At 42.0% G+C, this 23,985-nt stretch overlaps 1 protein-coding gene across 1 annotated transcript; it reads right to left on the bottom strand.

Annotated features, from left to right (window-relative positions):
* On the bottom strand, positions 1 to 22,566 carry LOC104838788 (ATP-binding cassette sub-family A member 9-like). The gene is made up of 39 exons (XM_010578733.1): positions 22,462 to 22,566; positions 21,730 to 21,940; positions 21,359 to 21,517; positions 20,366 to 20,466; positions 19,774 to 20,000; positions 18,847 to 18,985; positions 18,191 to 18,376; positions 17,469 to 17,601; positions 16,625 to 16,796; positions 15,824 to 15,882; positions 14,733 to 14,843; positions 14,081 to 14,256; positions 13,631 to 13,750; positions 13,143 to 13,281; positions 12,516 to 12,606; positions 11,763 to 11,902; positions 11,186 to 11,304; positions 10,862 to 10,865; positions 10,465 to 10,621; positions 9,999 to 10,165; positions 9,448 to 9,575; positions 8,880 to 9,017; positions 8,196 to 8,309; positions 7,591 to 7,761; positions 7,313 to 7,426; positions 7,030 to 7,140; positions 6,363 to 6,431; positions 5,713 to 5,804; positions 4,594 to 4,714; positions 4,141 to 4,255; positions 3,789 to 3,880; positions 2,876 to 3,054; positions 2,330 to 2,405; positions 1,721 to 1,815; positions 998 to 1,120; positions 600 to 740; positions 363 to 442; positions 216 to 271; positions 1 to 90 (listed from the first exon to the last, which is right to left on the bottom strand). The coding sequence occupies exons 1-39, from the start codon at positions 22,564 to 22,566 to the stop codon at positions 1 to 3; spliced, it is 4,821 nt and encodes a 1,606-aa protein (XP_010577035.1).
* Positions 22,567 to 23,985: the final 1,419 nt, after the last annotated feature.

The following is a 23,985-nucleotide window of genomic DNA, read 5'->3' as shown; positions in this document are numbered from 1 at the left end:
TCAGGCGTGAAGCGGTCTCCGCTCCACAGCCCCGTTGGATGCTGCATCCAGGTCATGCTCCTCTGGGTCTCTGGTGAGGTCTACAAACACCTGCAACGTGCCGCAGCAGAAATGACCCTGTTATTGCCAAGGACTGACAGTATTTACACTGGTCAAAGGCTATTTCTTCTTTTTATACAAGCAGTTTTTAACCTGTAACTTCTACATCAACATACCTGTTGCAAAGTGTGCAATGACAAGCTGTACTCCTCAAGCCTGAAATTCTGTTTAGCTGCGGAGGGATGGAGAAAGCATCCTTAAAAACAAATCTGTATGAACAATTTGAAAGCAATCTTCTTACTTAACTGATTGTTTCCTTTTACCTGCTTCTAGCTTGGAGAAAGCCTGGGACAGAGGTAATGCATCTTCTATTGGTATCTTGTAGGTAAGCAAAGAAGAAGTCCTGAAAAAGTCATTAAAAAAAATAATTAATTCATCAGTTTGTGACTCAACACCAATGTTTAGGGTTGCTTGTAGTGTTACTGTACTCCCACGTAAATTATTGAGCAAGGTCAATAAGAACAAGGCTGGGCTGGGTGTGCAGCCCACAGGGTAGTGACCTTTCTTGCCGAGCCGCGTAGGGGAAGAGTTGCAGAATTTCAGCGTGGAGAGCATCGCTTTGCCCCATGTCTGTCATTTTGACTTCTAGGTGGTAACTTGTGCCAAACTTACTTTTCAGCTCCTCAAGGGAGCCGATGTACCTGCAGAGGAGGGAAAATATTGTTCAAACCATCAGAATCAGCAAATAAAGCAATCACTGGGTATGAGCAGCAAATATACATCCTCTTGTTCATCAGCTGCTTATACTGTGCTGCTAAAACAACCTACCTCCTTCAGAAAACCGGGACAATCCAAACCAACAGTTTCTATTAGATTATAAGAAGGAAAAAAAACCCAACAAAACCCCAGGCTAAAAATAGCGCAGCATCCCGGTGAGCAACGCAACCCCGGTGCCCACCGTAGCTGCCCCGACACCAGGATGGCCACCCGGTCACACATCGCCGCCGCCTCCTCCTCCAGGTACTGTGTGCTGAGGATGGCTGCCCGATCCTTGCTTTTCATGGCAGACTGAATCACTTTCCTGGGAACAGAGGGATCACAGTTACTTCCCAGGAACAGGCAGAGAAAATCTCCTGGTTTATGTCTCTCTCCCCAAAACCAACTGAAATGATAAAATTATAAAGAAGTGGATGACTATTTAAAAGATTTCAGTTATCTTGCTTAAAGATCACACGTGGATGCAAATCCTATGTTGCAATTTGCCATGTCAGCAGCCCTCGAAATTCTAAACTGTTGACGAAAAGCCAGAGCAAGCACTAGGTCTGAATGACGAAAAGGAAGAACTACCTATATTTTTTTCTCTTACTTTGAAGAAAACCGGAATTTTTGTCTTTTGTACCAAATGCATGGGTTCACCTGGTGTCTACTTAGATTTTTTTGGGGTGCACTACCATTAAGATTACATCTGGTGGTTAGCAAGGGCTTACTGCCTGCTGAATAAGGAGTTTAGCAAGTGGTACCCCATCCCCCGTGCATTAGGAAAAAGAGAAAATACAGATGTACTCTGCCACTGAGGCAGAACCTCTTTGCCTGCTCAACAATTATTACGATAGGGAGGGTAAAACCCATCTTGTTAAACCTGTTACACACTTCTCAGCTTTGCTAAAACAGGGCTGCTCACCACATATGGCGCTGCCCTTTCGGGTCCATGCCCGCTGACGGCTCATCCCAAAGCATTACCGTCGGATCTCCAAGGATGCTCAGCGCAAAACACAGCTGAAATGGGAGAGACACTCAGGTCAGGTCTGCTTTTACTTTACCTGCAAAACTGGTGTGTTGTCCTGCTACATCTTAATCCCTGTGAATCTTTTAGAAGCTGGAGCTCTTGATTCCAAAATGCAGGAGGAACAGGGATTAAAAAAAAAAACAACCCAAACCCTTAGGTGTTCTTAGTTAACATTTTAATCTCCTAAAATCAGCTTTCCCCAAAACTCCCAAGCCTGCCAAAGATCTGAAAGTGGTTTTCCGTCCCATTTACTGGCAGATGCATGTGGTGGGGCATGAAGAGGTTATTACCTTGTAAATCCAATTTGTGGTTAGCATTTATTAAACACACAACATGGGAGAGTGGGGAAAGAGGAGGGGAGGGGTTCCTGCCAGGCTGGATTCAAAGCTACTCAAGAAAACAAATCATGCCAGGAACCCACTCTGCTGAAGGTTTTCTGTGCACCACGTTCAAGGAAGAAAGAGCAGGACTTGCTCAAGTAGCAAACACAAATCTAACACGTACCTTTCTGGCTTCTCCGGCAGATAACCTCCTAGCTGGGGTTTTTAAATGCTTCTGGAGATCCAAGGCCTTTGCTATGCTGTGGGGAATGGAAAGGAATAATGCTGAAGTGACCATCTCTCTCTGCTAATGCTGTGTCAAGGGTACTGAGGAACCAGAGACTAACATACTTGTTTTAGCTGATATGCATCACCTTGTACTTACAGCTCAGATAGTAAATTAAGGATTTTTTGCAGAAACTCAAGACAGTAAGTGCGGCTAATGAGAGAACTGAGTTACGCATGTAACTGGTCATGAACTGGAGCAAGTTTAGTTTTTTTCTGATGTTTTCTAGATAAACTAGGGGTAAAATCTTCATTGACAAGGGATTGAGAATATTCTAAAGCAGCAGATCTCATTAGAAGGAGATCCTATTTCTCCAAGGTAAAGAGGCACTGAAGGTGCTGTCTCTTAATCACACTAGCCAGGTTTGTTAGCAGAAAAACCTTTCCCTGTCCTATACCTTTGGAGAGAGGACGAACCAAAAGCTAAAACCATCTGGCTTCATACCGGCTGATGGTAACAACGGCATCTTCTTTCCTAATCCCTCTCACGGCGGCGTACACCTCCAGATGCTCATGGACCGTCAGGTCTGGCCAGAGCGGGTCCTGCTGCGGGCAGCAGCCCAGGCACCCCGGGCTCTCCTGCCCTGGGGACGAGGCAGCCGCATCGCAGCCCTTGAGCAGCACCTGCACAAAACACACACACCTCCGTAGTCATAACGTTTTAGCCTGGGGTGAATCAATGAACCCCCTTGGTCGTGTTTGCTCCTGTGTTGTGAGGAACCTCGTTAGCACGTGGGAGAGGAAGGCCGCCATCATTGGGGTGGTCATCTCCATCTACCACGGCTTCTGCTCACCTGAATCCAGGACAGCGTTTTCACAAAACCAAACAGTATTTACCACTTTGGGTAATAGTACCAACATGAGACTAGCTTTTCCTAGTAGTACTTTTCTATTTCAGACATTCAGTCCCAAATCTGTAACAGCAGTGGTATTTCCCCTCGCCCAGCACATGTCATTAATCACCCTGCACATAATTAAGTGATGGATTGTTACTGGCCCAACCCTGTTCACATTAGTTTTCAATTTCCTGGTTTTGCAAGGCTGTTTTTGAAGAAGGGTTGGTTTTTTTTTTAGATGTCAACTTTTCTTACAGGTCTTGTGAAATTTCATGATGGGTTTCAAATGCACATCGAAGATTTTATGTAGCTCAAACCCTTAAAACTGTAACACTGATTTTGATGAAAACTAGAATGCGCTTTGTGTAAATCAACACTTTCTTCCTACTTCTGTAAATATCCAGGTTTGCATGTACATAAATTCCCTGACATAAGGGCTGCGTTACCAGATCACCTTATCACACCCTTAATTTATAAAGGCATCAAGGTCGTCCCCCCAGCTGCTCCAAAGGAATCACCTACCTCCCCAGCAGTCACCGTTACATCTCCAGAAATCATGTCTATAGTTGTGCTTTTTCCAGATCCGTTGGGTCCTAACAGACCTAATACTTCTCCTGAAACAAATATGCAAGAACTGTTAATAATAGTTATTTTTAATGAGACCTTCTTCCCTGTGTGCTAGGCAATAGCTAAAAGTACAGTAGGAGAAAGGGTTGTTCATTAACTTATCCCCATAAATTAAAACTGAATGGAGGAGCCCGGGTGCATTGGGTCTGGTGTCACACAAAAAAATTCTAACAAAATCATGGTCTCCAAATGTGACCTTCACATTAGATTTTAGTCATTTATAGGGAGTGCAGCAAGATACTTGAACCTTTTTTAACACTAAAAGAGAGGTTTTTGACAGCAACTTTCTTCTTTTTCTTAAAGATGGAACTGGCTTTCTTGTCTTCATATTCCTTGCGCAAACTGTTGACAATGATAACTGACTCCTGTGAAGAGACGAAGTGGGAAATAAAAACTCTCCTTCTATCCCATGAGACAGCTCATCTGTTCTTACCATTAAGTATGACTCTTTAAAGAGAAAATTTCTAAATTAAAAATCCAGGAAACCGAGCAACAGAAAAAAAAAAAAGAAAAAAGCAGAACGGGAATAAAAATATAGTGCCAGCTCATCTCCTTCTGGTGCCAGGGCGACCGTGGGCTGGATGGCGAGATGTGCACTTGGACATCAGATCAGTAAATAATAAATGCATGAGGTAAGAAAGCAGAGACAGACCTGGAGATGGAGAATGAAAAAGAAAACAAGCCAGAAGGCTGGTTTCACCTCCTCCTGCTGCAGGGAAGTCATCACGCTCCTCACCCTCTCCCTCTCTGCCTGGACTTCTGGGGATTCCTCCCCAGGACGGTCCCTGTTCTGGTGGGTGACCGCTCTCCTCCGCTGGATCCTATGAGCAGAGGAAGAGAGATGGTGTCACCGGGAATCGCTTCCAAAAAGGCTTGGGTTTACAAGTTTGTTCCCAGGGCAGTGCCAATGCAGCACCCTGCAAAATTTATTTGAATTCAGGGAGCTGTTCCACGAACAGTGTTTGCTCATATATTGATTCATGGGAGGGGAAAAAAAAAAATTAAAAAAAAAAAATCCCACTGGCATGCATGAGAAAATAAAGGCCAGCTTTAGCTTTTCCTTCATCAGTAAGTATTGACTGGTCCCCTGCTCGACACATGCCAGTGATCTGTTCAAGGAGAATTAAAATACATGGGGCAGGTTTTCAAAGATATTTGGACATCTAGCTCCTAGCTGAATTACATTTGTTGATGTTTGACAATTTAATATTTTTTACAGATCTTCTCCCACATGACTTAGGTGGTCAGCAGCACGCTGTTGGTGACAGAGAAGCAGAGAGCAGGTAGCACATGAGCCCAGCCTGATGAAGCTTTAGGGGAAATCTCCACCCTGCAGAGAGCAATACTGACATATTTGAAAAGGAGTTAAAATGTTGGATTTCAATTTGTAACTATTAATTTAGCTGGCTGTAGTGAAATGTCCTGAAACCTCAGCTATGAAGATTAATCAAAAAAAAAAACTAACCTCAAATCACATTTACTATTCTCTCTAGGACATTGTAGTTCAACTGACCTTCTGTTGCAACACACTGGGTGGGAATTTGTCTCCAGACACATTCAGGGGAACTCCAGTAAGTAAAGTTGGAAACCGTAATGACCCAAAGGAATAAAAAAATCCCTCCCTTCATTCTGAATTCCCCCCTCCTCCAGATAAACTGGTTAAAGCTAAAAATATGGGGTTTGTCCACAGTTTGCAAAATGTTTTTAAGTTCACTCTTCCCCTCCTCCTGCTGTCGGGGGTGAGCCAGGAGGGTCCTGCCTGGCTGTGCAGCACCGAGCCCACCCCACAGACAAGGTACCCCGGCTGCCCGGGACACACCTGAAGACAGGATCAAGTCTGGTAACTGCTTCTCCATATCTCATCTCCAAACAGCGCAGGAGAAAAGCAAAAATCACACAATGGATGTAAGGCTAAAAAGCAAAAATTAATTAGGTTTGTATGGAGACAAGGTAACAACACACTCGATTAATTTTAATTCTAAGGGGATGGAGGGACCTATCTCATTTACTTTGGCTATTGAAAAGGTCCAAAAGTGGCAGAAGTTAAATTGATGCTTTGCATACATTTCCATCTCATATGCAGATCATTTGCAAAAGCCTTGACTTCATACTGCAATTTTAGCTCAGATAATCTGCACCCCAGCAGACATCCTCCAGGAGCAGAGATCACATCTTTCATTTGTAGAAGCAGCATTAGACTGATTAGTTGATTAATAATGTCTCTGCCTTATACATGATCTGTGTTTAATCCCCCCACCATTTTTTGCACGTATGGTACAGCATCCAGGGGTCAGATGAGACACAAGCCCATGATTACTTGGATGTACCTGCCCTGCCAACATTTAATGTGAAACTTTGACCACATAACCCATGCTTTATTTATGAGGAGAGTTATACAAGCCCAGCGCAAGTCCATTGCATTAGAACAGTCATCTTTTCCAAAACAACCGTCATCAAATTGCTCCTTACTGCAAAGACAGCTACGAAGATGTGATTCCATGACTCAAGAAGACCAACACTGTGAAACGATGAGAAACGCTACAAGAAAAAAATATCAGTAAATTAGAAAAATTCCTTACCACTGTGTGCCTCAGTGCAGGGTTGGAGCAAGTATGGGATGTAGGGATGCTTAGCTTTTCTTCAGGATGGGATAAAGGAGCTTTGATCTGTACTTATTTCTGGGGGTTCATACTGCCTCAAAGAACTGCAGCTTCCTTGGCTATAGCTAATTCAGAGGTGCCTCAAATCAGCCAGGTTAGAGTGACATTTTCTATCACTGCTTCTCTCTTCTCAATCCTCTCACCTCCTTCTGCCAGCTCACTTCATCCCTGCAGGTCTTCCCACTCCACCACCTTCCCCTCCCATGCTACCCTGGCTGCCAAAATACAGTCATTGTAACAGCTTTTTTTGTAACTAAACAAACCAAAAAAATCCCAATCAAAGAAAGGATTAACAAGTCAAATCTTCATCCCTTCTCTCACTCCCCAGCCTGGACTTTTTCTTCTCCTGTTGTCTTTCCTCACTCTGTCTTTTTGACAGTTGGCACTTTGAGACAGGGAATTTGGAAAGTCCCTCTTGCTTTTCCAGTTCGCACCACTAGGACCATTATTGAATTTAGTAGGATGTGTTTACTTACTGGTGTGGAAAACATCAACCAGCCCAGCAGTGGAAACACAGGAATCAAAGTAGAGACGGTGAAGTAAAACTCTTCGTGTAGGTCACTGAGCATATAGAGAGTGAAATTCACCTGGAATAAAGCAGAAAAAGTATTTTCAATATTAATGTATTGTTGCTTAAAAATAGGCTATTTGTCACTGATTTGGGTTGCTCTTGCGAGTATCAATATATTTGAAAAATGAAACCTCAAGTGGCAAGATGTGTAAATCAAACACTTCAGAGTGAAGATTCACTTCACTTACCAGAATGAAGATGAAAGACCAAATGTAACGATTGCTTCGTCCAGTGCGAAACTTAAAAGCGATTAAATAGATGAGAAGGACGAGAGATACTCCGTAACCAATGACGCAAATGATCTAGAGAGAGAGAGACTGATATCAGCAACAAGGAGATGGATGCGGACATATGAAAACCCATCTAGAGCAGTCCATTTTAATGAAAATATTTAACCCAAAAACTCACTGAGAAACAAGGGAGGGGGATTTGTGTCTGCCCGTTTTCCCACACGCAAAAAGCTCACCAGGGGCAGCACGGTGCTGGCCGGCAAGGGGCAGAAGCGGTTGAAGAGCAGCAGAACGCCGAACATGAGGCACAGCAGGGTCCAGAAGAGAGGGACGTCCACCAGTGCCTGCCCGCACCAGTATGCCGAGGGGAAGAGCCCCGCGAGCCGCAGCTGGGCGCGAGCCCGGAGCTGCGAAGTCAGATGGGAAAAGGGGACTGATTTAGAAGAGCCTAAAGCATCATTCCTGCTCCTCCTCCTTCTCCACTACCCTCACTCCTCCCTTCCCTGGCTGAGCCTTCCTCTCCTTCCCAAGCACTTTCAATTCTTTCTCAGTTCTACTATTGTTTAAAACCACATCATTCTTAAAAAGGGAGAGAAAAAAAATAAAAAAATCCTCCTGACCCCAAAATCTTTATTAACACCCAAATTGTTCTGAGCCCCAGCTGATTCCCGGAGATGCAGGGTAACGTGCTTTGGTACGACGTTGTGCTTGTGTGGCTGTATTTCTTCTAGCATCCTACCTAGAAATGCCAGCCAGGCCGCTGGTACATGAACTGCTCTCCAGAGACATTGTATTTGCATTCGCTTCTTGTGTAAGACCACTTTCAGCACCTGCTTTTTACCTTGTAATCCTCCCTGCTGCTCATTGCAAAGTGAGGAGGCAAACCAGCAGCCAAAATGAGCATGTAGCTGAGACAGACGAAAAAAATATCACTCTTTAGTTCTGGGCTTTGTGTCTGTGGAAAAGAAATTCAGAGTCATTAATAATCAACAGCTGCCCAGGGAAAATCTAGCTAGCTCGGCACTCATGTGATGGTTAAACATGCAAGTCAGCAATAACACTAATGGTAAGTCGTTTGTGCTTAAGAACACAAAACAAGGCAATAAAACAAACAAACAAACACACACTTAGCATCTTAGAATTTGCAAAAAGTATTGGAATTACTGTAAATTTTTCAGGATAGAGACCATCTTTTTCATGCTGATTCTTGCCAAAGAGATGCTGAAGAAAAGTGAGGCTTGCAAGTATTACTGCTGGATTCCTACCACACTGCCACACAGTAGAAGCTTAAATATCTTATGGCACTGAAACCCTACAGAGCTCTTAAACACTGCAGAAGAAATTGTCATTAAATAGCACCGGTATTGACTGCCGAGCAATGCCCCAAGGAACCGGCCAGCAATTGGACCACTGACCCCAACATCTTGGAGGTTGCTCATCCAACCAGGCTTCCAACCCATCCAGCCCTTATCACTTCAGCATGGCTACTTAAATTAATTTTCACCGAGAAAGGCAGGACGCTCACATTGTAAAAGGGCTCACTCCAGACACGGATGCGCGCGGTGGAATTGAAGAGCCTTAGGAAGGTGTTGCTGAGGATGTTCACGAGCACGGGGAAACAGTTGATGGGTTCTGCGCTGCACATGACCGTGAATCGGTAGCTCTGAAGATGTAAGAGCAAAAGACGTTACCGTCATGTCCATGAGGTCCTGGGTGAAGATGAGTTGACCAGATGTGAAGGGTTTAAAGAAAAGCAACGACAAAGGCAGACAGTTTTATTGGTGAGACGACGGAGACCTGGAAGTGTGCTAACAGGTACCACGAGCGAAATAATTGATAAAGACACAATTTCTGGAGAAAAGCACAAAAAACTTGCATTAATGCTTTTCTCTAAAGATCACTGTAAAGAAGCATACAGTGGAAAGAGCCAAATATAATCCTGGTTTCCCACAAACAGGACTACCCGTATTATTTAATATGTCAAATAAATAGTCTCCCTCTTGCTGGTGTGTGTATTTCACTGTGCCTCATTTAAACACATTTCAGAAAATCCTGTTGACATACAGGATGAAAGAAGAAAAAATATCCTTCACCTTGCCTTCCAGGGATATTTTTATAGCTCCATTATACAGTGGAATGCTTGTGATGTTTTTCTCAAGAGTTATTTCTGGGATTATGTTTTGAGTTTTCAAAGCAGCAATGAAATCCTCAATTTCTGAACCTGAAATCAAATCAAGAACAGAAATTAGAGGTTTTTTCTTTAAAAATAAACAGTTTCATATAGACAAGTTCCCACTTGCAGAGGTATGTTAAAAAAATCCAAACATTCAGAATCTATGCAAACATATTTTCTCTGTTTTTTTCTATTTTAATTAAACTGGTTAAATAGAATGTATGTTTCCATACTTACTTTGTTTATTGCTTTTTTCTTTTTTTTTTAATTTGCCTAGTTCATTACTCTCTTAAATATCCGCTACTCGGTTGTCATCACTAAAACTGGATTTGCTTTTGCTCAGAAGAAAACACCTCCCAAAGCCATAAATAGATGAAAGAACATACAGAAAGAGTAAGGCAAGGCTGGTCTATCAACTCTAAGAGGACTTAGAGTGGTGCAGAAAGTGAATCAACATCATGTGTTCTTCACCTGTATCATTGAAGATGAGAAGATTTGTTGATTTATCTCGAATTTTCTCTTTAGTGGGAAGAAAATACGAGCTAGCTGTCATTTCCCAGTTAGTGGAGCTGTCCCACAGTTGAAATTCAATGAAAATCATCAGCATTGGAAGGATAAATATTCCGAAGAACAGCAATCTAAATGGAAAAACAGACCATAAGTGGGTCTAGGGGAACTCCACCTTTAACTAATTATGTGATTTATGTTGAGAAAGACAAGGGGAAATTTGAAACTTAAGCAATTCAGAGCTCTACCAGTAAGTTCCCACTGTCCTTATTATTGCAGCTTTTAAACATTTTCTACATAATTCTCTGCTTCTAAACACCTCCACCAGTATTTAAGCCTTCCCCCAGTCACTCAAGGGAATGATCAAATCCTTTGAAAAGCACCAAGCCAGCACGAGGGCTGCAGAGTAGGCGAGAGCTCCCGTACTTACATGGACCTGAGAAACTTTCCGTCGTGCTTTAGTTTTAAGAAGCGAACTCTCATGACGGCACACACTTGCTGCCTCCAGAGTGCCATCCCACTCACTGCCACGCTCCCTTGCTCGGAAAACACCGGGAGGCTTTGGTCCCTCTCCTCGAGGTCTCCTTCTTCTGCATGTTCATCACAAGAAATACCATTATCCACAAAGAGCGTTCGAAGAACACGCTTTAATCTCAAACAATCAACAAGGATCTTCTGTTCTGAATAGAGGAATGCTTTTATTTTTTAGCCAGAAAAGAAACAAGGGCAGAGAAAATGGGCCATAATTTATCCAGAACATAATTTATATCGGTGAATTCAGACTGGCTGAACCTGGGCTCATATGGCAACATGTCCAATAACTTCACCGGCCTTGTGAAATGCCTTCTGGCTAGTTTATCTCTTCCCACCTCCTGGTCTGGGCAGTATACCCTTCAAAGGCAAACACCCTTCCAACATCAGTCTCGAATTCCTGTGCTTAAAAGCCTGTGGGAAGTCAAGACTGAATCATCTAGACTTCTCCAAGAAGATATTCTTCACTAAAGGAAAGTTGAATACAACTGCAACTCTTGACCTACGAAAAACTACCAAAATTCACATTGAACAGAAACCCATTAGACATTCAATTAAAACATATGTATACATGGAACCTTAATCATACCACACTTGCCAGTTGGAGTCAACGTTTTAACTTCTTGATCGATGGCTTCATCGTGCTCCAGCTTCAGGAAAACATCTTCCAGGGTTGTCCTGCTAACCTCATAATTAACAACCCCCTGCAAAAGACTGCTCTCGAGATGGCTGAACAGATCTGCACAATAGAAACAACCAGACTCAGCCCAGCAACCAAGGCAGAGTTTCTGCTCAAAACTAGACTGGCATGATGCATATTGTACATTCTAGCATTCGCATCATTATCTCCATAACTTAAAAGCCATGGCAAAATTATTGTACTCTTTAGAGGTAAATAGTAGAAAATTCAGAGTTCTTGATTACTATGGGCCTTCCTGGTAGGAGAAATCTCATCCTGAAACCAGAGGAGACTCAGTGGACTTTGGTTTGTAGATTAGTTGGTGGATTTTCTTTTGTTCATCTGCATTATTAATATTAGCATGTCCATTAGAGGCTTTCTTTAAGGCTGACGTTTATGCAGCTCCCATGCAGTATGGACCACGGAATATAGTTATTCCCTTCACAGCAACTTTGCTTTCTGCTTTTCCCACCACTTGGTTTCTCTTTACAACAGGTACAACGACAGGTTTGTCTTACCTGGGAAGCTATCAGTGTTTTCCAGAGGTAGCATATAACACAGCTCGTCCCCTTTCTGTCCTTTGAGCACGGCATCGGGGATGTACTGTCTGACCAGGGATGATGTAAGCTCAGGGTCACACAGCTCGTTTATGCGCATCCTGTTTGTATTAAAAAGCAACTGCTATGATATTAAATGAGGAGGAAAAAAAAAAAAAAAAAAAGGTATGCATCATCCATTTAAAATACAAAGCCAGTGGTCGTTCTTCAGGCCATAGGAAAACCTGCAGAACTGGGCAGCATTTCAGTGGGAATTTTTATAGACATCTGCAGTGCCCCTGGTTTTGCCATGCATGCAAGAAATAGTTGAGGTTAAGAATAATGATCCTGGCCAGTACTGCTAAACCAAGAACACAGAAATTAAAATTCAAAGAAGAACAACTTCACATTAAAGCTGTTGTATGTCACTCTGGCACCATGGAATATGTGGAAATTGAAATTCATCTTACTCTGGTCCCCTTTTGGCTTCAAAGCAGGTTGCAAAGTCTTTTTAGGTACATGCTCAGAGCCTTCAGGATCGGGTTCCAAAGAAAAGCAGCTTGCTATCCAAAGCAACATATTTTTGGCAGCCTCAAAAGTCTTCTAAAATGAATTGTCAAGATTTCTATTACTCTATATAGAAACTCTATAGAGACACAGACTCTACAAGAACATAGGCACATCGACTAGAAGCTTTTCATAAAAAGCGTGATGACCAAAAAGAAAAGGCTTTACCTTAAGTGATAGCCAATTCCCCATTTTCTCTTCAAGTACAGAGATGAGCCAACACACTGTAATCTCCCATTTGACAGGAAAGCTTTCCGATCTAAGGAGGTATGAATACAAAGGGGTTAAGGGGAATTTACAGCAGTGCAGCAGACCTATCTCACTCTGCTCCTTCTGAAACCAACAGACATTTTTATAATGAAGTCAAGAGGAGTAAAACCAGGCCAGTGCTGAAGGTTTCTTTTTAAACCGCTGCCTTTCTCCTAAGCATCAAGGTTAATCTTTTAATTATGCAGTCTTACAGGCTTGTGGACAGTTGCCCATGCAGCCCAGGAGCAATAAGGAAATAGCAAAAATATCAATTCAAGCAATATCACTAATTTGTGGGGGTGCTGCTCGCGGTATATCCAGGTAATATGCAACTGCTCCGTCCTGAAGCAGAGCATAAGCAAGGTCTTGGAGGGGCACATTAGTCCCGTTTTAGCCTTTGCTCAGCCTGGGTTGGGTGGTTGCTATCAGACAAACCATGTCCAGAGAGCACAGACGGCATCATGGTGGGACCCATACATGGGCTCTGCAATGGGAAACCCTCATTTGCAAACTGTAGTCAACTACGGTGTGAAAATCTGGGCTCACCAGCATGAACATCAGCCTCCTCCATGGACTGGGTCGTGAAGAACGTCACGCGTCCAGCCTGGTGTTCCTTCAGAAGGCTCCACACGTGGTGCCTGGAGCAGGGATCTAACCCAGCTGTTGGCTCGTCTAAAAGCAACACCTGCAAAGGTGAATAAGATCAGACCTCCACGTGTCCAAGCTGGCATTTCTGTGTTTATATAATTTCATTTCATGCTTTTGATGATCCTACTCTAAGAATAAAATGCATCCTCAAATATCAGCCATTTTTAATGCTCTTTCTTCTATTACAATATTATTATCCTTTTAATTTAAAATATGGTTCTCATTGACCTAGGTTCCTCGATCTTTCCAACAGCTGAGTGAATTAGTGAGCCAACAGACTTGGAGTGCCAAGGGAAAAGCACAAATGTCTGCGTGCCAAGTCAAAATACAAAGCTACATGCTAAAACCGTACATGTTGTGTATGTGTAAATATGACCGGTCCCTACCTGGGGATTCCCTAAAATTGCAATTCCAAGAGACAATTTTCTTTTTTGTCCCCCACTCAGAGCATTGGAGCGAACGTCCTGAAGGTCAGTGAGGTCCAACATCGTGAGAACTTTCTGCACCTTGGCAATATAAAAAGACAAGAGCCAGGTTTCCAAAGCACTGTTTGCCTTTTAATTGATAAATGGCTACACACAGTACACGAGAGTATAACTTCAAGATTTAAAACTTATCTGTTTTAAATGGCTTTGCTTAGAGATAAATACTGCAAATCTGAATTCTAACTCTTAGGACATGAGGATAAGAAAGAATTGAAAAATCACTTCTCCCCTAAATTAGGATTGCTCTCATTTCCACAGAACAAGATGCTGGTGATAATCTTTTATAAAGCAAGCTCAAACTGTCTGAGATGCCATGAAACAGAGGTCAGTGACTGACAAGCACATACCAACCTCTTGCTCTACTTCTTTCCACTGAATCCCCTTGATGTGAGCAAAAGTTCTCAGGTTTTCCTTCACCGTTAAGGCTTCAAAATGCAAATTAAATTGGGGGCAAATCCCAACCATCGCCTGAATTCCCTCCATATCCTGTACTTCAGAAACTTTGTAGTTGTAGATCGTTGCAGAACCTGCACACGGGAATGAAGGAAACAAATTTCATACTGTACAGTATTTCCCGGTTATAAGGGGAAAACAAACTGCTTTGTGTTCATACCTTTGACATTAATTCCAGCATTGTGGATGTTTCTCAAGTGTTTAAAAAAAAAAAGGCAAAATATCTTCGAGTTGTCTAGAGCTTTAATACCACTCAAAAGTATTTCAGAGCACCAAATTTCTCCCTTAAGAACTAAAACATATTTCCTATAGGTATGCAGCTCGTGGAAAACATCAGGCCATCCAGATGGAGAAATAACCATCTGTGTATGCTTGCACACATGACTGTATCCACAAGGGATTAGCCGTGAAGCTCGTGTTGAAGCAGCAATCTGCACTGACAACAAGCCAGACTGAATGACTGCGGGAAAACTTGGGTTTTTGCATCTTTACCCCCTTACACTTGAAAAAACAAACAGCATCTCTTCAGCATCCAGGTCCATCATCTTACCAGCTGAAGGCTTGGAAAATCCACTGAGCACATGTAAGAGAGCAGTTTTTCCAGATCCACTGTGACCAAGCAATGCAGTGATCTGGCCTTCATATATATTTAAGGACAAACCTAGAATAGAAATAGGATAATATTAGGATGAAAGTTTGTGAGAAATAGACTCGTACCTGTAGCTTGCTGCCAGGTATGACAGAGGAGTGACATTTCTTTTGAAGCTGAGAGGCAAAAACACAGATCCAAAAACATGGGTTGCATCTTCAGAAGTTAGGACTAAACTTAATAAGGAACGTTCAGTCATGTCTTGATTGAATTCAGGGAACAAGTGTGTTAACTTTAATATTTAAAGAATTTTGCCTTCCATTTTCTACAAGGTTCATAACCTTTTATTTTAGCATGGCTCAAGAGAGAGTCCACAGAAAGTGAAGAGCCCATAGCCTTTCCAACGCCTGAGATTTCAGGAGTTATTTCAAAGCAGCCAGACTTTGCTACCTCATTTCCTTTAAAAAAAACCCAAAACTTATTTTGTATTCTTGTGGGTTGTTTGTGTTGGGTTTTTTTTTATTCAATGTAAACCTTTCAGACCATATTGATATTTTCACCATCACTTGGAGTTCTTGTTAAACAAAGGTATTTAATAAATACCTCACAACTATGCTACGACTATGCCAACTACTTGCATACCTGCAGCTGGCAGACATGCGAGTGCTTGGAGAACACTGCTCAGCCAGTGACAGCAGATTTGTTATTTTGGTCCCTGGCTATAGCCAAGTTTTGTTTGCCCAAAATAGTTTACATCTTGAAAGGGAGGTTTGAGAGGGCATTTTTACAGTGGTTCATTGCTGCAAACCCCACAGCTTTTAAGGAGACTTCTGCTGTAGCAAAATACAATAAATGGTAATTTTCCTGGAGTGAACAGGAAGATAACAACCTGGTAGAAATTTGCCAGTAATTTACCCCAGCAGAAATAACCATCGCATAATGTATTTTAACAGTGCTGGAGGCAGAATTAAGTACATCCAGTACATTTCAAAACAGTTTGCGTTCATATGTAGTGAAAAATGAAATTAAAAGAATTACAAAACCTTTCTTACCCCTTAAAGCTTCGGTTCTCTTGTCCTTCTTCTTGTATATTTTTTTAATATTGTTTAGTCTAAAGGAAAGGTAAGCAAGCTATTACTATTGAATCTCACAATTTTGGCATGTTTCCTCTGCCTCGAAGTAACCTTTGGAAACTACTGGAAGAATATTCTCAACCTCCTCCTCAAACTGGTCCTACTCATTACCATCTGAAGGATGGTTTTATGCAATTTGTTTTTTGTGCATTTTAAAGCAGATCTAGCTAATGCACTTTTCTAAAAGATGTTTAAAAAGTTTCAAAGTCAAACTCAATGAACACTTAGTGAATGAAGCAGGAGTCCCTAGGGACTGAGAAAACACGTGGTTATACAATTAAAAGCGATGACCTAGTTATTATTTTAGCAGTTTTGTATTTGCTTTCTAGTAATAAGCAATGGGCGGCAACAGCAATGGGCCAACCTAGCCCCATAAAGATGTAAATAACAGTATTTTATGCAGCACACTCCATCAGCAGTGTTCTTAAAGACGATGGTGAAGGGGAACAGACTCGCTGCTGCTGCTCTGAAAAGAGGAAAGTGCGGGGCAGCGAGTCGGTCCCTGGCACAGAGGATGCACGATGTCTAATAAATGTTCGAATCCAGGTCTAGAGCAGAATGAAACACTGAACAAACCCTCCCTTTCACATCCTTACCATTAACCTGATCTCTATATGTTAGATGGCTCAGTCTGACATTTACCAGTGCAATATGGCTATGGTCTCTAGAGTCAAATATAACACATAGTGTTGTATTTTTCATGCCTACAGGAGTCTTTACCTAATTGCTTCCTTCCCATCAAAGCCTGGAGGCATCGGCTCGGTGTTATTGCTGGGGATAGGACCGTGGTTGCTCTCGCTGCCAGCTCGCACCCCCGTGTACCCGGTCCTGGGCTTGCACCAGTACGATGGTCTCAGGAAGAACGAAGGTGGATAGGGTGCTCCATATTTGCCTAATTCAGAAACAGAGAAGGTGAAATATCAGCCCCAAACTGGTACCTGTCATCTCAACTTTGATAAATGCCATGTCCAGCCATCTCTTCCTCTATAGCTGCAGAATATAGACTTTCAGCAGCGTAAAAGAATTGGTAAGTTCTGTAATTAAAGTTGTCCACTCGTCCATATTGTAAATGCAGCTGGGGAACAATCACAGCAAAGACCTCATGGACAAGCTCTTTGGCCCAGAAGGTATAGGAAAATCAGGTCAAGTCCTACAACATCCTTTTAAACCCAGTGGTTAGGGATGTTGGAGTAGGATCTCGGTGCCTCGCTGCAGGGTTTAATGTTCCTTTTGGAGCCTGTTTTTGAGACAGGGCCAAATGAGGTAGCTACATGTACCCAGCTTCTGGGAAACTGGATTCTTCCCAAACGTTTTTTTCCTGAGCAAACCAGGAAATCCAGTTTTCATCCCCTGATGTAACGTGGCAAGGCTCATTGCTCTTAAAATGCCTTTCCACAACCTGACGAGCTCGCTACCGGGACACCTTTTGTGTTGCTCCACGTAGACTGCAGTTTTCTCAGCTCTATCCCGCTGCCCCTTTGGCGACTTTCCCCCTATAATGGGAGAGGATAATAGAAGAAAAATGCAAGGGAATTTGGGTTCTTTCCCTCACACTTCTACTCACCAGGCAAAACCTTATCAAAGTAGATGGCCAACAGCAAATACAAGACACTGTCAAGGCTCAGTATGAGGTATAGGTTAAAGAAAGGGTACAATTCTGGTGTGAAAGCTGGTCCATATTTTTCTAATTTTACCATCTAGGGAAAAAAAAAGAAAAAAGCACAAGTCCGATGCAACACTTCCTTTAGTCAGAAATACTATGTGCAAGCCACTGCTGTGTCATCATGACCGTTTTTCCCAGAAACCCATGCCCGCTCATGAGCACGATGCTGTTTCTAAGCGGGGCAACATTTATTATGATCACAAGGATCAGAAGTGCTTCGGTAAGCTGAATTCAAAATCGTGCAGAAGTCGTTACTATACCAGAAGAGTGGTGCACATGGTATTTGCTAAGTCAGCACTTCAAGACCTCACAGTTCTTGCAGATCTTGGTACCCACCAGACACATCCCACTGCTGTGATAATTTTCCAGAGACTGAAATTTATTGTATATACAGCCGGTAAAATTCATGATGCAGTTGACAGTCCAACTGTATTTGTTATGAATCGGCATGTACTTTTTGGAGTAAAGTTTTCTTTTCACAAAGCATTTAGGGCAGAGGGGTGTGATTGGGTTGTTATGGCAATGCAAATTACGTATGGCAGCTACTGTTATCTGGCAGAAGTCTGCAGCATGTTTGCTGCGGGCTGAACTTTTATGATGTGCTGGCTTTATTTTGAACATACCTTTGAGATGCCAGCAGTAAAGGCAAAAGGACTGAAGAGATTAAAAATCCATTCCGAAGATGGTGGTAGTTTTTCAAACAGTGTCAAAAAGCCCAGGAATCCAAAGATGACGTAAAGGACAAATCCCACAAAAGTGGCAATATTTGGCTGCTTTAACAAGGAGCTGAGCATGAAACAGAAGTGAATCTGCAGAAGAGAAAACCAGTAGTTAGCAGGATGTACTTCTGCTGGCAATTAAAAAAAACAACGTGAAAATCCAATGAGCAAAATTAGAGACCCAGTTGAGTTTCAGTTGTCCCCTACAGATGCAAATGGCACATCACAAGGCTTGCCTCATTTAGCAGACAGCTCTGATATTTAGGACAGGTCTATAGGGGCAGACAGATCAGACCCCTCTTGGCCTCCCCAGCCTTCCCATTAATGCTGGTGTCAGCACCTCTCTTTACCCTGATTTCAAGCCAGAATCTCCCAAAATGTAATAGCAGTGATATATTAGCCTACAAATTATAACAATAAAACCCAGTAGTGGAGAAATTTTTGTTCCTTTCTCATATAACTCCCAGCCCTAGAGTACTCTGTAGTCTTTGAGTTTCAGGTGTTTTAATTAGGAAACGGAAAAAATTGTGCATTGTTTAAGAACACAAAAGCAGACTTACAGATGCTATGCCATAAAAGAAATAAAAAAAATATATTTCAGAGAAGCTGTGATCATGGATGACTCCTTTAATTGTGATCAGTGTGAGCAGACTTGCCGTTATTGAAACGTAAACGGTGTACAGCAAACTCCAGGATAACCTACAAATGAAGGCATAGTTATTTTTGCCTCTGTGCATGACAGCACTTGCCATGACATAGCCAATACAAGACACGCTCTTTTTAATTCAAATACTTCGTAATTCCAAATATACTTCCATTTACAGTTTCCAGACTGGAAAGGTGCAAATATCCCTGTCTTGCACCTACCCAAATGATGCCAGCAAAGAGGCACAGGGCATCCTCTGCAGCCAGGATCACTTATTCTCAACGCTTTTCCTAATGATGTGAAATACTCGTGCTCAGGTGGCTTTGGAAGCCTGTTTTAATAGACCCTATGTCCCTCCTGTGCTTCATCGTTTGTGGTTTTCCCCAAAATTTGTTGTTTCTTCACTTCTTGTGTTCTCTGTGCGTAGTCACCTATTTCCTGGAGGCAAGCAACACCTCAACACCAAGAACCTTGCTACATGCATCTCTGCTACTTGGAAGAGTGCTTTCTCATTTTTGGGGGACGAGAGCAGAGCCAAGTATAGGAAACAACAACAAAAACCCCTCTGTATCAGAGCAATGTGCTTGGAAACTGAGATCCTCCAGAGAATGGTCCTTTACAGATAAAAGCAGCAAAGGTTTTGCTTCAACAACATGCAAAACTTGGCTTCAGCATGCCCAGACGTACGGTGAGGCAATTGTGAATGCTGCTGGAGTCTGGGGAATTACTGCTTCTCAGCTGAGCGGTGGTACCAGACCCACAGCCATCCTGCAAGCTACTATACATCTTATATATATAAGATAATTCCTGTAATTACACAGTTTATTTCTATGAGACTTACCAGAATGCGATATCTTGCAAACCCATCGCTCTCATTAATACCTTGAGCTTCTTTTTCTCCCTTATAACTTTCACTGATAAAAAGTACATATATGGGGAGAAGCATAATGTAATGTAAATAATAAACCAAATATAATCCAGTTTATATACAGGTTTGATTAAGGGTGATTTCAGACGAACACCGCTAATTGACTTCATCTCTTCCCAGACGGAATGGTTTGTTTTCACCTAACGAAAAGAAATTAGCCATTAATTTGATTTGCTGTAATGAAACAGCCAACATCAAAACAAACAGGTTTTCATAAGCATTAAAAGTATTAGTCTGTCAATAACAACATTACAGTTATAAGTGGCAAATAACCTTGATATTTAGTATCTTTTGTATTGCCTTGTAATAGACACAAATGCTGCCTTGAGCCACGAGAATGATCTATCATTCTTTTAACTTTTGAATCACGCTGTATATTTTAAAAGTTAATGATCACAGAAAATGAACTGGTTTGGTGTTGGGGGTTTTTTTTGGTTGTTTTTTTAAATTTACACATAACTTTGGAAAGAACAGAAAACGTATTTTCTATCATGATCATACTTACTTCTATGACTGCTGCATCAATGCTGGACTGCACTGTTAGGAAACCTGCATACCAGTACAAAGGAACTTTGCAGTTACTTGACGAAAAATTGGAGCAGGTATCTGTAGGAAAGAAAAAAAATTAAGAATTTTATCTATATATTTCCATATATATGTGTATATAAATGCTTACGTATAATGTGTGGGGTTTAAAATGTATTTGACCTAAGAGTTGGGAAATCAAGATTTAGTTTTACTCAGCCTTTTTCCTGGAGCAGCCATTTTTCTCCAGGAATAATGTGGTATTGGGAGTTGGTGGCTTTGGCTCCATGGGCCACCTGATGTGGCATCAACCCTGTCTGTCTTCATGGTGCAGAAGAGCCGCCCAGGCTCAGCTCTCCTATTTTGGCAGGAGCCCAGGCTCGAAGTATGGCAACCGTAAACGTGCCCAACTGACTTGTGTAGACAGAATCAATAGCCTCTCCATCATTTCCATTTCCCAAGACCAGTTCTTGGCAAAAAACTTTTTTTTTTCCCCCCATCAAATGGTGAACTCACTTGATTTTTACCTGATAATAAGCTTACTTTTTGTTTCGGATAGTTTACTACTTTTATTCAGTCAATAGGGGTGCATTTGGTCAAAGTAGTAATAATGTAGACAAATGTGTGTGCAGGTTTATGTTTTAGTGCATTAAATATATGCCAATGCACTGTATGTTAGAAGTCTATCAGTGCACACACAATGCTCATTTCCCAGGCATGATTTGACATGATAAGACATAGAAGGGAGAGGGACGAAAAGGGCTGTGGATAATGTGTACATGTTCTTAAAAACTTTTTTCTCTGACGTTTATTTCCTTCTAAGTGAACAAAACCTCAAATTCTAATTAATACATTTCTTGAAGCACTTAGCACATACAGTCTCGAGCCCTTCTGAGTGGCATGGCAGCACAGAGATCCATCTAAGCATGTTTTAATGTAAACCCAAATTCTCTGGTTTCATTTATTTTGTTACCGATGTGTTCAAAGACATCATTTGGAGACACCACACTGTAGCTTTGAAATCTGAGACGGTAGGAGAAATCATCCTTAAAAACAACACCAATAATGTCTTCCTCCAAAATTCCTCTGGTTTCCATTTTTTTCTCATTTTCCTCCTCCTCTATTATTATACCTGTCATTAAACAAAAAGAAAAAAAAATATAATAAAACCACCACAGCTGAAACTTTGTTTAGTCATGCAACAACACTAAAATGGGCATCAGCGATAATTTGTACCCTCAAAAATTGTGTTGTCCAAATGCTTTTCTCCCCCCACCCCAACGAGGACTGTGGAGGGTCAGTTCAGACAGGGCAGCTCTAACAAGGATTTAAGAGCAGCGTTACCCGTCATTGCAGAATCCGAAGCCACTTTGCTCATTATTCGCCTGGTGGTGTTCGTGACGGGTGTGTATGCGAGTGTAACTCCCGTAGCGTTAAAGGCTGGGTCGTCTAATCGTCCAAGAAAGTCATAAGGGATTTCTTGCCGTGGGTAGTGGAATATCAAACTGGATGATATTTGTATTATTAAGAGAAAAAACAATGACGTCATCCATTCCTAGATGAAAGGAAGGAAATGCAAAGGTGAGCGGCAGCCCAGTGACCTGGTGGTATGGGAAGTGTCTTCAAGGACCCTTCTCATCCCGTGTTGATCTGGCTGCACGGTCCAGCTCCTCCGGCCGTGAAAGCCCTCTTTCTGTACAGGGGGAAGAGCTGTTTCACAGGTGTAATAATTTTAAAATATGAGGAATGTTCCAAGTGAAAAACATGTTTTCTTAGTACCGGAGCCAACGAGGTCTGCTGATAATTTTACACCCGTGATCATGAATTGGACATTGTGTTCCTCTGGACAGTGCAGAAATGGGATCAACAACCAAAAGCAATAAGTCAGCTTTGTAACAAGCCCTTATTCTGCCGTGATGTTGTAGCGTCATGGGAAGAAGCGTAAATGTTGACATTTTCCAGAGAACCACACTACCAGCTGAGGCTTTTCATATATCACCTAGCATAAAAACAATGCAACGTAAAAATACTTTGTAGTGGAAATAGTAACTTTCCTTTGGAAGAGCCAGTACTTGCCTGAAAACTTTCTATCTTCATCCTCCACACCAGAAGAATATTTTTCCACAGGAGAGCTCGGGTTTGCTGAAAGATTTTTGAGGCTTTCTTGAATATCCCCTGCATTTTTCCACCTAGGACGAGAAAGAAAATAATATCATTTAGAATAAAAGAGATCACTGGAAGTTAATACATTTACCTGGGTAAACACCACTTCGGAGGAAGCCAATAACATGCCAAAGGTTCAGAACTTCTCTCCATTTTACAGTTTGGACAACCAAGGAGAAGTTCAAAAGAAATAGCCCAACATCATCCAAGGGAACAGAGAGCTGGGCTGGACTCAGCTGCCTCTTCCACGTGCACAGATTCCTCCTCCTTCATTCCAAAGAGGCTTTGTAGAAAGAAGCGTTCAACCAGCTATAGTTTGATTCTCTATTTACATAAAATTAACAACAGAAAAGTCAGTCTGTCCTGTACTAAAAATGTGAGAAGATTGGATGGCGTACAGAAGAAAGATATAAATTTTAATTTCTTTTTTTTTATGCAGTCATTCAAAATACTTAAACCAGACATGATCTGCAGCAGCAGCAGTGTCAAGTCCAGCTCCTGAGTGCAGTAGCTCTGGTCTGCGCTGCACGTCTGAGCTGAGCCTCAGATTCTGCATTTCTTGCAGCAAATTCATGCCTTGCCTTAGACACGCGGTTTGTTGGCAAGCCACTGCTCATCTGCTCTAGATATTGTAACTAGACCCTAAAACATCCCCATTACATACAGACCTTCTCCCCACTTAGGAGGCCAAGTTAGAAACACTGGTTAGATGCTAAAAGTAGCCTAAAATAGCTGCTGCCGCTGTCTGCCTTAAGCAGGCTGGTAAGAGACCAATTTGTTCTGTTTTCACCCAAATGCTAATAAAATGAATTATAACTCTAGTATAGCTAGAGCAGGGAAGCATTAAAACATCAATGTGTTTCTTTATATCCTCCTAAATACTGAGCAGGGAGTATTTATTGGGGGATATTTTTATGAGGAATATTTATTTCAGCTCCAACTTTGATCATGTGGCCAAGCAGCAAATATCCTAAGCAATAACAAGAGCAAATTCAGAGCGACTGGTTTCACGACCTTCCCAGAAGGAGAGCAGGGGAGGGAACCTCAGAACATGTTTTTGTATTTTAATCCTTTAAAATGGCTGAAACCAAAAATCAAAGCAACCTCAAACGCATAGTGCTCTTTTCCCCTTGGACATCATTTCCTGATTTCGCGGATTGGGCAGCTGGAGTTAATAAACGGTTCTACTACTCTGTTCCCTTCATTGTTTGTTTTTGGAAGAATTAAATATTTGCGTACTCCAGGGGCGATGGATCCAGAATCCCTGTTTACCCTCTGACTGTTAACACAAGGCTTATCTCCCCGGTGCTCTCCCTTCCCTGCCTACAGCTTTTGCCCGTGCTTCCCCACCGCAGCCGACAAGGAAGATTAAAGGCAATTAGGAAGGGATTTCTAGGAAGGGCTACTTCCCCCCCCCCCCCCCCCCCACACACATTT

This window comes from Haliaeetus leucocephalus, unplaced genomic scaffold (genome assembly GCF_000737465.1).
Source record: "Haliaeetus leucocephalus isolate CR32 unplaced genomic scaffold, Haliaeetus_leucocephalus-4.0 Scaffold646, whole genome shotgun sequence".
Taxonomy (NCBI): domain Eukaryota; kingdom Metazoa; phylum Chordata; class Aves; order Accipitriformes; family Accipitridae; genus Haliaeetus; species Haliaeetus leucocephalus.
The sequence above is the reverse complement of the archived record's forward strand: the minus strand, read 5'-3'. Positions and strand labels throughout refer to the sequence as shown.

Coding starts and splice junctions, on each gene's coding strand:
- LOC104838788 (XM_010578733.1), bottom strand. CDS start 22,566: ATGCAGGGGATATTCAAGAAAGCCTCAAAAATCTTTCAGCAAACCCGA. Junction 20,467..21,358: donor TGATGTCTTTGAACACATCG/GTAACAAAATAA, acceptor TCTTTCCTACAG/ATACCTGCTCCAATTTTTCG. Junction 13,282..13,630: donor CAATTTTAGGGAATCCCCAG/GTAGGGACCGGT, acceptor TCACCTTTGCAG/GTGTTGCTTTTAGACGAGCC.